At 48.4% G+C, this 12,756-nt stretch overlaps 1 protein-coding gene across 1 annotated transcript in view; it reads right to left on the minus strand.

Moving 5' to 3' along the window:
* Positions 1 to 12,756, minus strand: part of ehbp1 (EH domain binding protein 1) — a 108,389-nt gene that overhangs the window by 59,012 nt on the left and 36,621 nt on the right. The window contains 4 exon segments of the mRNA XM_062464501.1: positions 8,268 to 8,511; positions 9,977 to 10,247; positions 10,414 to 10,554; positions 11,909 to 12,013. Of these exon segments, the coding sequence (XP_062320485.1) occupies positions 8,268 to 8,511; positions 9,977 to 10,247; positions 10,414 to 10,554; positions 11,909 to 12,013 (761 nt within the window).

Raw genomic sequence — 12,756 nt, forward strand, 5'->3', positions numbered from 1 at the left:
ATAAGAGTGTGTGTGCGGCGTGTAAGACTGCGTTAAGATCAGAGGCCATGGCAAACTGATTAGGTTCTAATGTGTTCACACAGGGAGAAGGGATAGACCCAAGTTATAAGCTGAGTCTAGCAAAGTTATTGGTTTAGCATAACCTGCTGTGAATCTGACAGCATTGGATAGGCATAAGAAACGTCTCTACATTAAAGCCATGTTCGTTTTTATTTGGGTGCAGCATATATGTTACTTTGTCTACTAGCGCTAGAGTGTGTGGGTGTGTGAGAGAGAGGGGAGAGAGAGAGAGAGGAGAGAGGAGAGAGGAGAGAGGAGAGAGAGAGAGGAGAGAGGAGAGAGGAGAGAGAGAGAGAGAGAGAGAGAGAGAGAGAGAGAGAGAGAGTGTGAGAGAACTACAGAAAATGCATATCCCATGTAGAACAGCGCCTTTTGGCCAAGTAAGAACCTCACGGCGTTTGGCTCCTTAGACGTAATATGCTAAATCTGAAACCAGTATCATTTTACCCAATACAAGCCTGCTCCACAGGCGTAGCCATGCAAAACAGCACAAATGGGATGTGGGGGCTTTAAAAAAAAAAAAAAAATACTTTCTTTCTCTGCGTCACCAAATAAAATCGGAAATAAAATTTGGAGGAGGCAAAGACAAAAGGGCTGTGTGTGCCAGCGTGCTGCGCCCGCTCTCTGAACGTGTAGCACAGGCCGTAATGCCATGTAAGCAATGGCTTTAGCTTGTCAGAGAGGAGGTGGCAGCATTACCCACACTCACGCCTGTGCAAATTAGCTTTGGCTGCAAAAAAAGGCAGAAGGGGAGTGGGATGTGTGAGAGGGTGTGTGTGTGTGTGTTTGGCAATATGGAGGTTGGAATCCTGTTAGGACAAACAACACACCACCACCACCACCAGCAGCGGCAGCGTCTCCACCTTCACCGTGCCAGAGGAAAACACGGCATCTTCTCGCCTTTTAAACAAAAAAGAACCTCACACTGGGTTTTGGAAAACGTCTTAACTGGGATACAGAACATCCCTCTGGGCCCTCCAGCTTCCATCTCCTCTGCTTGCAAATGAGATGGGGTTTACGATGTCTCCCGTCACACACACACACACCTCCCCTCGTAAATCTATAGCGCATTAATCTCCTTTAACTGCAGTCTTCCAACAAACAAATTAGGGGTGCGGAGGGTTCAGTGATGGGGCCCTGGATAACGCTGGCGTTTTATCCATTTATCTAAGGCTGCTGCGGGAGAAAACTCATTAAGGGGGGACTACTGGAATTATATGCTCGGCAGGTAAAGAGGATGGGAGCGAGGAGGGCCTCCGACCACCCCTGGTCGACCGCCATTGTTTGGCGTGGCGTGGACTTACCCATGTGATGGGGGGGGGGGGGGGGGGGGGGCGATAGCGCAAAAGCCAATTATAATGAACATAATTACAAAGTCACCCCTGGTGACGCCGGGGCCTGATCAGAATACGCATGCATCATCAGAGAGGGTTGAGGAGGAGGTGCAGGGAGAGGCATCCTGCTGGGATGCTTCATGTTACCAGGTTAGAATGGGGGGGGGGTAATAAAGTGACCTCATTCAGTAACACATTTAAGTGCATTAGAGTACGTACTTTCATCCATCTACAATTCTGTTTGTTCGGGAGCCCCATTGGCTGCATGATCTCCAGGGGTTGCCTGGTCATCAGACATAAAACATGTGTTGTGGGAGGGGGGGGTTGGTTTACGTCCCGATAACATAGCATTACTCCATCCACTAGATCTCCAACTTGTTCTGTGACTAAAGTAAAGATTAAGGTTGAATCCCATTTCTCTGTCGTACCACATTCCCCTTCCCCTTAGTTTTGCGTGTTCACGTGAGTGTCAGAGCCATCCCAATTCTTTTGATCGAGGGATAGGGCTAAGGGGAAGGGATAGAGTTCCTTAAGAAGCCATGAGGAGAGCTTTTCAGAGGACAACAGGACCAAAGTTGTTTGATATTGGAAGGTGAACACACACACCTGCATGCCGGCACAGTCCCCCTCCCTGAAGAGGGACAGCAGAGAGGAGCGGGGTTACAGCTGGAGGGGAGGGGGGGGGGCTTCATAACGAGGTAATTAAAGCCTTATCATTCTTCCACTCTTTCTCCCTCTCTCATCCACACACACACACACCGCATCTAATTTGACAGACAAATCACTCGGACTAATTTGTGCCGCGGTTTTGCCATCGTCTATATCGAGGTGGAGGGGTGATTGGGATAATTTAATTAAAATGTGACAGTTGCCACTTCAGGTTGGGGGAGGGGAGGGGGGGGGGGCATTTCAGATTTTGAAGGGGTGTGTGTTTGCGTAGGGCAGTCCCAGTTTAATAAGGCTCGGGCGGTGGTATTGATTGGTGGGTGGCATTAGAAGGACTTGACCCCCCCCCCCCCCACACACACACACACTCCCACCTCCTTCAACCCACCAAACCAAGGGTTTACCCCCTCCTATTCAAACACACACACACACACACACACACACACACACACACAGGTATGAGCGGCTGGGGAAGATTAGGACCAGATTAAGCTAAAGTTACTCCATCCGTCCGCCATGTCATTCAAACCCCTCAACTGCCTGGCCGGTGTGTACAGGGCACGAGAGAGGGTGGGTGTGGGGGGGGGGGGGGGGTTTCTCCACAAAGCACCTTACTGACCATCATCATAAACCCCATTAGTCTGGCATACTCTCTCCAAGCGACTCTCATAGCAAATCCCTTCCAGCTAGACATCAAACATCGAAGGATTAGCAATCCCCCCCACCCACCTTAAATTAGCGTCCGGGGAAACCTCCCTTTAACTTAAACAGGTCCCTTGGTTTTTAGTTTTTTTTTTTTTTAAGATTACAACTTGATTTGTTTTCATTTTGCTCCCGATTTTTGGGACTTGGTATCTGACGCTTTCCGTCTCTGTCCGTGTCTCCTCCTGCCGCTCCAGAACCGTTTGTGAGGTAATCCCCGGCAGATAAAACTAAGGAGGACTTAACCACAGGAAGATTACAAGAGAGGCGCTTTGCAGATGCCTTTTACACCGGTCGGCATGGGTATTGGAGACAGAACAAGAGCTCTTAACTCATGAACTTAACAAGCACCCACTGAGGTGGTGTTGTATAGCGATATTGGCTATTACTGTAACTACATCAAACTACCTCGTTCCGGGTCGCACCACACACACACACACGTATAAAACATATGTGAAATGGGGACAATTACACCCAAAGAAAAGGAAGCGGCACATTTGTATCAATGGAAAACCGGCAACATCAGAAGAATGATAAAGTCTTTGAGCTTTGTTAAAAACGTATCCCAAAGGAAGGGACTTTGGCCACAACAATGTAGAAATACTTCGACCCACTGGGAAAATGGCAACGTTTAACCTATAAGGAAAGTTCCGAAGAAGAACCAAGACAACCATAAGGACGAGCTGGGTTTCATGTGTAAGACCCACCTAAAAGGACTTCACATCACCTTCAGTATTGACTGACCTTTGTATCTATGGGTCAGTTGAGGTAGTATCAACATTTTACCCCAGCAGCTGCAACTACCAACAGTCAAAAGACCCAAGTGAGGGGATCAGCTGTTCTTTGGAGAGAAACACCTTTTAAAATGTTTCAAAAAGACTTCTGCCAACTTCATATCTCTGTGGGAATTTAAAGAAAGTTGGATCGATGGATTAAGAGAGTGGGGCAGGGCTGTCCAATACTGCCATACCAGTTTCACCACTGGTTCACAATATCCGTTCTTAGAACCCGCGTCTGAACCCTTAACTTGAACCCACAGAACTCTTGAACCATGACCCTCTAGGACACAGAGCTGAAAACATCTGTACGGTAAAAGTAGCATTTTTGTTGCATGGTCATCTTAAAAGCAAGAATCCCCCCCTCCGACAGTTGTGCCCTGCAGGGCAGCCCTGGACAAATTGCGACCTGCGGCCTTGAGGATATCTACTCAGGTATGGATCTCCTTCCTCTCTCCCACCAGCTCCAATATCACCAAGCTCCCACAGAACGAGATAGTAAGAAAATGGAGGGGGGGGAGGGGGGGGAAACATGGAGAGAGGGCCCGCGAGGGGAGTGCTTATTCACCCTACCCCTTAACCCTGAGGATTATTCTTCTAATATTACAGCTTATGGAGAGGCTGAAGGGGCCAATGAGGTGCACGAAGGGACTTCAATGCCCCAGTATCATGTCTCTTAATGGGGAGACTCATGAGGGGCCTGCCCTGCCTGGCCGTTAGCCATACCCGTGATCACTAACTTGAATCCCTCGCTGACCTTCACCCACTCCTGATTAAGCAGACACACATGGGTTTAATGGCTGGTATACTGTAAATACACTAGACCCTCTTACCTTTGGGTATCAGTGTGTTGTAGTATAGTCCATGTTACTGATCGGTTGAGACCGGCTTGGAAACCACTCAAGATAAACTTGAGCTAATCACAATCGCTAAACGCAACTGCCGCTTTGTAGTCAGTTAGCCGAGTAAACACACACACAACAGGTTTGAGCTAAGGGAGGGCAGTATGTTTGGAAAGAAGGAAAATAAGCATATATGGGGAAAGAGGGGGAGTAGAAATGAGGATGCACAGGGAGAACATTTGATCAGGAAGAGGAAATAAATAAATAAATGAAATTTCGGAATTAAGAGAAAATAATTGCGAAAAGAAGAAACGGGAGGACAGAAGAAGTGAAAAGGACGAGGGCAGAGAAGAGGACTAGTGGCAGCGCGATTCTCTCAGGCCCCCCCCCCCCCCAACCTCCAAAGCACTCCGTCATCTTCTCATACGAGATCCGCCGACTACACAATGTCAGAACCGCGGGCTTTCACCGCTAACCCTGCTGAAAGCTAATTAAGAAATATCGCAGCCTTCTGCGAACTCAATTAAATAATGTTAATTTATTTTTATTTCAATTTACACACAGGCTGCGCTGCGGAAGGGCCCTGAAAACAAAGACAGGAATGAAAGGACCATGCTGGCCTGTGCCTCCCCCTGTGTGTGCGCTCTCAGCTCCTCTCAAACTCCATTTAATTTGGCCCCTTTGATTCACAGAACCCTTTTATTGGAGGCAAAAAAAGAAACATACATTTCATGTTGTTTCACTTTGCCACCTCTTTAGAGGAAGAGACGTGTGTGTGTGTGTGTGTACTATAAACGAAGTGAGTGCTAGGGCCACTACTAGAGCGAAATGTCTGTGCCTCAAGCTAAAGATCTAGGTTCCAACACAAAAAGCTCTTTCTCAAAACCATGCATGTAAATATGAAGAGAATTTATAACAAAGAGAGAAAAAAACTTTGCGACTCAAACTTTTCCCCCCCTGACGTCAGCGGCCTTCAAACTTTTCCTCGTATGAAAATAAGGCAAATAATACACCAAGCGGAAACTTGATGAAAATCCAAAGATCAGATGCATCTAAGTGTAGAGCATCTTGACTGAAACAGAGGAGGAGGAGATGCGTCAGATGGAGAGAGCAAGTGGAGGAACGGCGAGGAGGACTAGGGATCACCGGAGGGCAGGGAGGGTGAAATCGCCTCCGGGGGGAGATGGACTGAATCGGGACAGGCGTACCGTACGACCCCATACCGTGGAAACTTCGTCTGTTCATTTAAATTAATCCTTCAGACGTTTTTTCCCCCATCCTTCCATAGATAGATGCAAAACCTGAACTCGATGCACCCCAAGAACCTCCCATTTCACACTCTGCAACGACACAGGAAGAGGAAGCTGAGGAAAAAGATATGGGGAGCAGAACTATCAGGAATCAATTCTTCTTCCGGATTATTATCTGTCTAATGTCCCAAGCATGGAATAAAAGGAGCCATCCATATTCCTAACAGGTTTGGTTCATGTGGCATTTCTACTAATGCCACTGCCAGACATATCTGTAAAAGAATTGAAATCCTTTAAGCATAAGGGGTAAAAGTTGGTTCAAGTGGGATCGGCTATAAGTTTGGCTGGGTTAGAGCCTCTGTCATTGGGATAGCAGTCGTGGTGAGTCGGTGGGTTAGCACCAAGCGTCCTACAATACAGTTAACTGTCGTCCATCTTTCATTGGGTTTTGCAGAGGGGTGAACTTGACCAAAAAACAAGAAAGGTTGTACTTTTTTCCAACATTTAATAGACAGGTTATGAAGTAGATGCGCCAACGGGCGTAGATGTACCCCTGTCTTCCCAGAACCCCTCCCTGTCTGTGCCACAGAATCCATAAATGAGTCACAGGAATCGTGGCGGTTCAGATGAGGCTGCAAATCATCGCTATTGGACACGGAGACTTCCCCTGTCTCCAGTTGAATGTAAATCGCTTTTGGAAAAGCTCTATATAAATCTAATCCATTATGTCTTATAGGACGTGTAGCTAACTGAATGAAGGCACACCATGTGTCCTAGATGTCCTGATTTGATACAGTCTGGTGTTGAAGTAGCGGCTGTAATGCAATGACAGGGCGGACAATGTAGCATAAATAAACCATTATTCCAACAATGTCCTTGCCCACTGAATATAGGATTTATGCAAAGACGGGGGGGGGGAAACAAAAACAGAAATGACTTCAGCTAAGCCTAAGTCAAATTATTCTGTGATCTATTTCAAACCTAACTGATATATGTAAAATGAGACATTGTAATCCTTTTTAGAGGGCAAGACTTGATTTTAACAGACCAGAATTGGATTTTTCGGAACCTTCAGGCAAAGTTGTAAATGCAAATGTATATGGTGTGGCATTTACTATGTTTCAATTTCAGATTCACATTTTAAGATAAACACTCCTGTCTTTATCTTGGGCTGACACCCCTCTCATTGCTATCGAAAGTGTAAAAATGGAATATATCCACACAGACACACACAGTTAACAGAGTTGGAAGATGGGGTTAATATAGCAAACCTATATTCGACACAAGGCCTTGGGCATCCTGTAACCTGCACAAGTAGTGGGTGCACACACACCTAACTATACTACCTTGACATTTGAAGTGAAATGTGTTGGTGCCTTCTCGACCCAGAGTGGGAATGTCTCCCTCTCTTAATCCTCTTTGACTTCATATGTTCAGAGGTCATCTCACTGCCAACACATGGGTGTGGGTATGTGAGAGAGAGAGAGAGACAGACAGAGAGACAAACAGAAAGTGTGAGAGAGAGAAATAAAGATGTGGGGCTTAGTGTGAATGGAATAGAAAACTATTCAACACCTCAGTGTGTCAGCAAACCTGGCTCACTTTTTTACACCAAATCTCTCCCCAGCAATTCTCTCACATTTTTGTCTTCTTCCTCACCCCCCCCCCCCCCCCCCCCCCAACACACACCACCCTAGCTCCAGAGGCAGTGGGCTGCTCCTGGCGGAGTGCGGCCCACCACAGGCCACTGGCTCTGGGTAATTAAACTGGTTTAGTCCCCCTCACCCATGGTCACACGCAACTGCAGCTGGGTGATAAAGCCACAGTGCCATAATTACATACGGCCACCATTGCCGCCCAGCTACACTAAAACAGCCATCCAGCCAGCTGGGGTGGGAAGGTGCTTGTGAATAGGGACGGTGTGGGTGTTTATATTAGTTGGACAGTGAAAGTATATGGTTAACATACGTGACATCTCTGCCTGTGTTGCATTTACTGTACGAGTGTGTGTGTGTGTCTGTACACACACTGTAGAGGGGTTCGACCCCCTTGTGATCACTGTGCTGGAATTAAGCCCCCAGTGTTTAAGCCCCACATATGCTCACTGCCTCCTGACACATTCACACACACCCCCACACCCCCCCCCCCCATAACCCCCCTGCCCCCACCCAATCATTCCTCGCCACTGGGCTGGCTCCTCCTGTGACTGTGTGTGACCATCACCCATTTAATTACACTCCCCATGATTGACCTAATTTCAATAAATAAATAAATATAGGAAACCACCAACCCCGATAAACAAATACCTATATTCAAATGAGGAGGCTTTACTGAAGCATACAGAATGGTCGAGGGAGATGGAATTTTAGGGGTGAAAGGGAGCTCATGTAAGGGCCACTGGACACGGACACACAGTCACACAGCGTACAGAATTAAAACAACACACACACACACGGGCAATAATGTGTTGAGATATTAACTCAACAGCAGACACACACACACACGCACCTTTATATAAAAAAACACATCCATCACACCCCAGTAATCTCAAAGTACCCCAAAGAGTAAAAAATAAATAAATAAAATGTTCTTGGACGTAGTTCCCACCAGGTAATCCTTTCTTGGATATCCTCTTACCTTGGGGGAGGAGGAGGCCAGCTCCCTCCCTACCAGGGCTGCCACCGGGATGGGCCCTCCAGGCTGGGCTCTCTGCCTGTCTGCTGCCCCCGTCCTGGGTTTGGGGGCTGGGGCCCCAGGGCTGGGGCTGGGTGGCAGGGGGGCTCGTCTCTTCTGGTTCCCCCCTGCCTCCTGGGAAGGGGAGGGACCACCGACAGAAGGCAGGACTGGGCTGGAGGTCCTCGGTTCGTAGAACGGGTTGGACCTGGTAGAAGGAGAGGAGAGGGGGGGGGGGAGAGAGGAAATGAGGAGTATGCGACAGGAGGAAGAGATTGAGAGAAAGACGTGGGGAAAGGGACGGGTGGCGACGACAGAAGGGTTACAAGGCAGTCAGATGTTTGGGGAAAAAGTCTTCACGAAAAGCCTGTGCTGTTGGCCTCACGAACGAAACCAGAGGGGGCTCATCCACACGAGGCTGATATGCACGTACGCAACGCACAAACAATCGCGTTTGTGCGTCGGGGGAAACACAAGACACAGGTGCTGTGCACTGGGGTCAGTGCTCGGTGACCTCATATCCTTGCTGGCTAGGCAGGACCACTGACAGACGCATACACGGACACAGAGCCCCTTATCTATACACGGGCCTTGCTTCAGGCCTTAAACAGACCATGTCAAGTAACTCACTTAATGCCACACACACACAAACCCCTCCCCTCCCAATGCACACACCTCTCTCTCTCTCTTTCCCCCGCGCACACACACACAATGGAGTGAAAGCTTGACTGACTTGGTATCGGACTGAAAGACAAGGGTTACGGCCACTCGTTGTCTATCGGGGGCCCCACGGAGAGAAAGAAGCGGGGGAAAGAATAGCAAGGCTGGCCTCGCAAGGTCTGGCACTGGTCTTTAGAAAGCTTCACCAGCTAAAAGACACGTGAATGGAGCCAGTCACAACACGAGGGTGCCCTCTTGAACTCTCCTCACAGAAGGAACTACTCCTGACTCGGAGGCAAGGGCAAAAAATACCCGATAGTCAATGACCCGCCAGTCTGTCGGACCCTAGAAATGGCACAGGGTTGTTTTCTTAGTGGGGCCTTGCACGGACGAGCCTTGAAAATGGACTGTGCTGCTCCCCTTGCACGTTCTTTAACCATGAAATCAATGTTAAGAGTTTGACTTGGGCTGGTTGTTGACGTTTCTCACACTATTGCGCTCTAGGAGACACCCCCCCCCCCCCCCCCCCCAATTCTGCTACTCCAAAATGGCAGGTTTGACAAACAGTTCATCAACGGTGAGTGGTGATGTAACGTTTTGGAGGATGACTGAGGGATGTGGGGACAAAGACAAAGACTGTGGAGGGGGGGGGGGGGGCAAGGTGAAAGAATGCAGACAAACAACAGACTCCTTGTTTCTGTTGAAAGACCTCCCTCAGCACTACACTCATGAAGCTTGGGGTGAGTGTGTGGGGGGGGCGGGGGGGGCTACAAGAGTCTCTTAGTTGAGGGTCTCTCCCTTAGGTCCTTAGTTCCTCTAAGGTGCAGCAGCCCGGGTGCCAGAGTATGTCATAGTCGGCCATTAAGCTCATATGCTTACATCCAGGCTAAGGTTTCAGTGTTACATATACAGTTCAGCAGCGGTCCTATTAGACAAGTGTACAGCGGCAGCCAATCATGTGTCTCTTCACACTCCCTCACAGGAGCCAACGCACACACTTCACTCCTACTTACTCGTCCAGCTCGTCCTCCTCGCTCCGCGACATGTCGGCGTAGAGGTACTTGCTCATGTCCACCGGCCGTACCCCCTTCCTCTGTCTGGGTTTGGGGGGCTCCGGCTCGGGCTGGGGGTCCTGGTCTGGCTCCTCAAAGGGGTTCCCCGATTGTGTGAGTGGTGGGGTGCACGTGTCAGGCTCGTCTGGGTCATTGAAAGGGTTGGATAGGTCTTCGTCGTAGTAAGATTTGTCCTCCTCTCTCGGTTTAGGAGTGGGCTGGCTGGGGGGGTCTGGGGGGAGGAGGGGGAGATGTACGTCAGTGCTGTTGAGAAACTATTGTGGCGCACTTATAGCCCTGGCTTTCCCAAAATCCCACGTAGCTTACATTTGGCAGTTAACTGGGTACACCATAGTGGAGGCTTTTCTATCAGCTTAACAGGGGCGGTTGGTACATACCTTCCTCATCGGGGTCCCCAAAAGGGTTGAGATGGTTGGGCTCGTGAGGGTCATCCTCTGGTTCCTCGAAGGGATTGGTGCTCATGGCAGAGGGCGTGTCCTGATCCTCGTCCTCCAGGAAGTTCAACTTGCTAATTAGCTCTGTCGCCACAGTTCCCGGGAAATCGTCGACCAAACAAAAGAATGCAGGGAGAGAAAGTGAGCACAACTCATGGAGAAGGGGACTGCAGCGAACATCAAAAGACCCGACACAACCACCCCACGATGAAAAAGGAACCACAATGGACCAAAACACAGAAAAGTAAATAAATATCTGCACTTTGGAGTGAACCTCGGGTATGAAGTTTGCTCGTTTTCTAGAACGTCCCTACTTCACCAACAGCCTTCGCCCCAGTACTCTCACTGCGCGAACCGGTTGGGCTAACTTGGGTGTCCAAAGGAAGCATTCCAAGAAGATTTACAGGAGGTTACCGAGTTGCCGTTGGAAACCTCTGGCGTTGCCTTGGTGTTACCATGGAGTTCTTCGTTAGGCAGAAGGAGGCTCATCCTCTTCATCATCATCACTGTGAGGGCTTGACTGCATGTGGGTGTCCTGTGTGTGTGTGTGTGTCTGTGTGCGAGACCATCCAAACAGTCTGTAAAAAAGCGTAGGACAGAAACTGCCAAATCGGTTTGTGTCCCTAAACACAACGTGCGAGTCTGAAGTCAGTGTGTTGTGTGCCGCTAAAGCGCTGTGCCCAGAATGAGTGAGTGAGTACGAACGTGTCTATACGATCACAAGCAGCAGAAGTGTTGGAAGGTGATAAGAGGTGTGTGGCATTTCTCCTCTCCTCGCGGCCAGCACATTCTTATCCATATGAGGCCACCGGTACCATCACGAGTGCCAACACGGGTGAGTGTGTGTGTGCAAACATTCTTTCACTGCTAGAGGTGAAGTATGACATTTACTTATTATAGGTCTACTACTATAATATGCTCCTATGGTTAAGACGTGTACTTGACTATTTCCACTAGGGTTTCTGTGAAAAGCTGAGGTAACTTGTCAGTAAGAGTGTCATCCTTTCCCATGCGGAAATGGTCAAAGAAAGAGCTTAGAATAAAATTGACAAAGTGTAACCAAAAGGGTTTTAAGTCAACGTCATAGATTGGGTTCACTACAAATGCAGATGTCGAGACATTTAGGGGGGTGGGGGGGTTCAGGGTTTTGGGGAGACCACGATGGAGAAAAAACAACATAAGGACAGAGAACCACATTCTGGACACCAAACCATATTGACTAGGAACACCAAAACAACAGCACGACACTGGAGGGGGAGGGGGGGGGCATGGAAGGAGAGGGAAAGGGGGGGGAAGAAGGAGCGTTAAAAGAGCGTGGAAGATGGATAGAGAGAGTAATGGTTTAAGAGAGGGAAAAGGGAGAGAACAAGAGAGAGGGGAGTCAGGGGGTGAGCGGGTAAAGAAAGGGAGGAGAAGGGGGGAAAGCTCAAAAAAGGACCTTCGGAGGAAGCGGCAGATTTAGCGGGCGCTTTATGTGCTCGCTTTGGGCCGTCATCGAACTCCCCATGAAAGCAGCTGAGGGCATTCAACTGGTTTACAATCTCTGTAAACAAGAAGGCCAAGGAAGGGAGGAAGAGGTAGGAGATGAGCACAGCGAAATAACACCTAAACAGAGTACACACACACACTTGCACAGACGCAACACGCACTCAGACGTGTGTGTGTGTCGGTGTGAGAGAGCTTACGTGTATACGTCAAGGCATAGAGGCGGTACATACATTTCACGGTGCATGGTTTGATTAGCATTAGCATTGCTAATGCTAAATAGCTGTGCGCCGAGCGAGCTTGCTAGTTACTCTAGGTAGCTAGTCTAGTAAGTGAGTTAGTGTGGGGAATAGCGGTTAGGTTTTGACACAAAGACACCCCCTAATGCATATGACAAGTCAAGCATTGCTGTAGGAGCCCACTGTATATACAGTTAGGTCCATAAGTATTTGGACATTGACACAATTTTCATCATTTTGGCTCTGTATACCACCACAATGGATTTGAAATGAAACAATCAAGGTGTGCTTTAAGTGCAGACTTTCAGCTTTAATTTCAGGGTATTTACATCCAAATCAGGTGAACGGTGTAGGAATTACAATACATTTTATATGTGGCCCCCCCCTTTTTAAGGGACCAAAAGTAATTGGACAATTGGCTGCTCAGCTGTTCCATGGCCAGGTGTATGTTATTCCCTCATAAAGGGAGTTCGTTATTTCATTGACAAGGAGCAGATAAAAGGTCTAGAGTTCATTTCAAGTATGGTATTTGTGTTTGGAATCTGTCAACTCTCAATATGAA

This window comes from Osmerus eperlanus, chromosome 6 (assembly GCF_963692335.1).
Source record: "Osmerus eperlanus chromosome 6, fOsmEpe2.1, whole genome shotgun sequence".
In the NCBI taxonomy this organism is placed as follows: Eukaryota; Metazoa; Chordata; class Actinopteri; order Osmeriformes; family Osmeridae; genus Osmerus; species Osmerus eperlanus.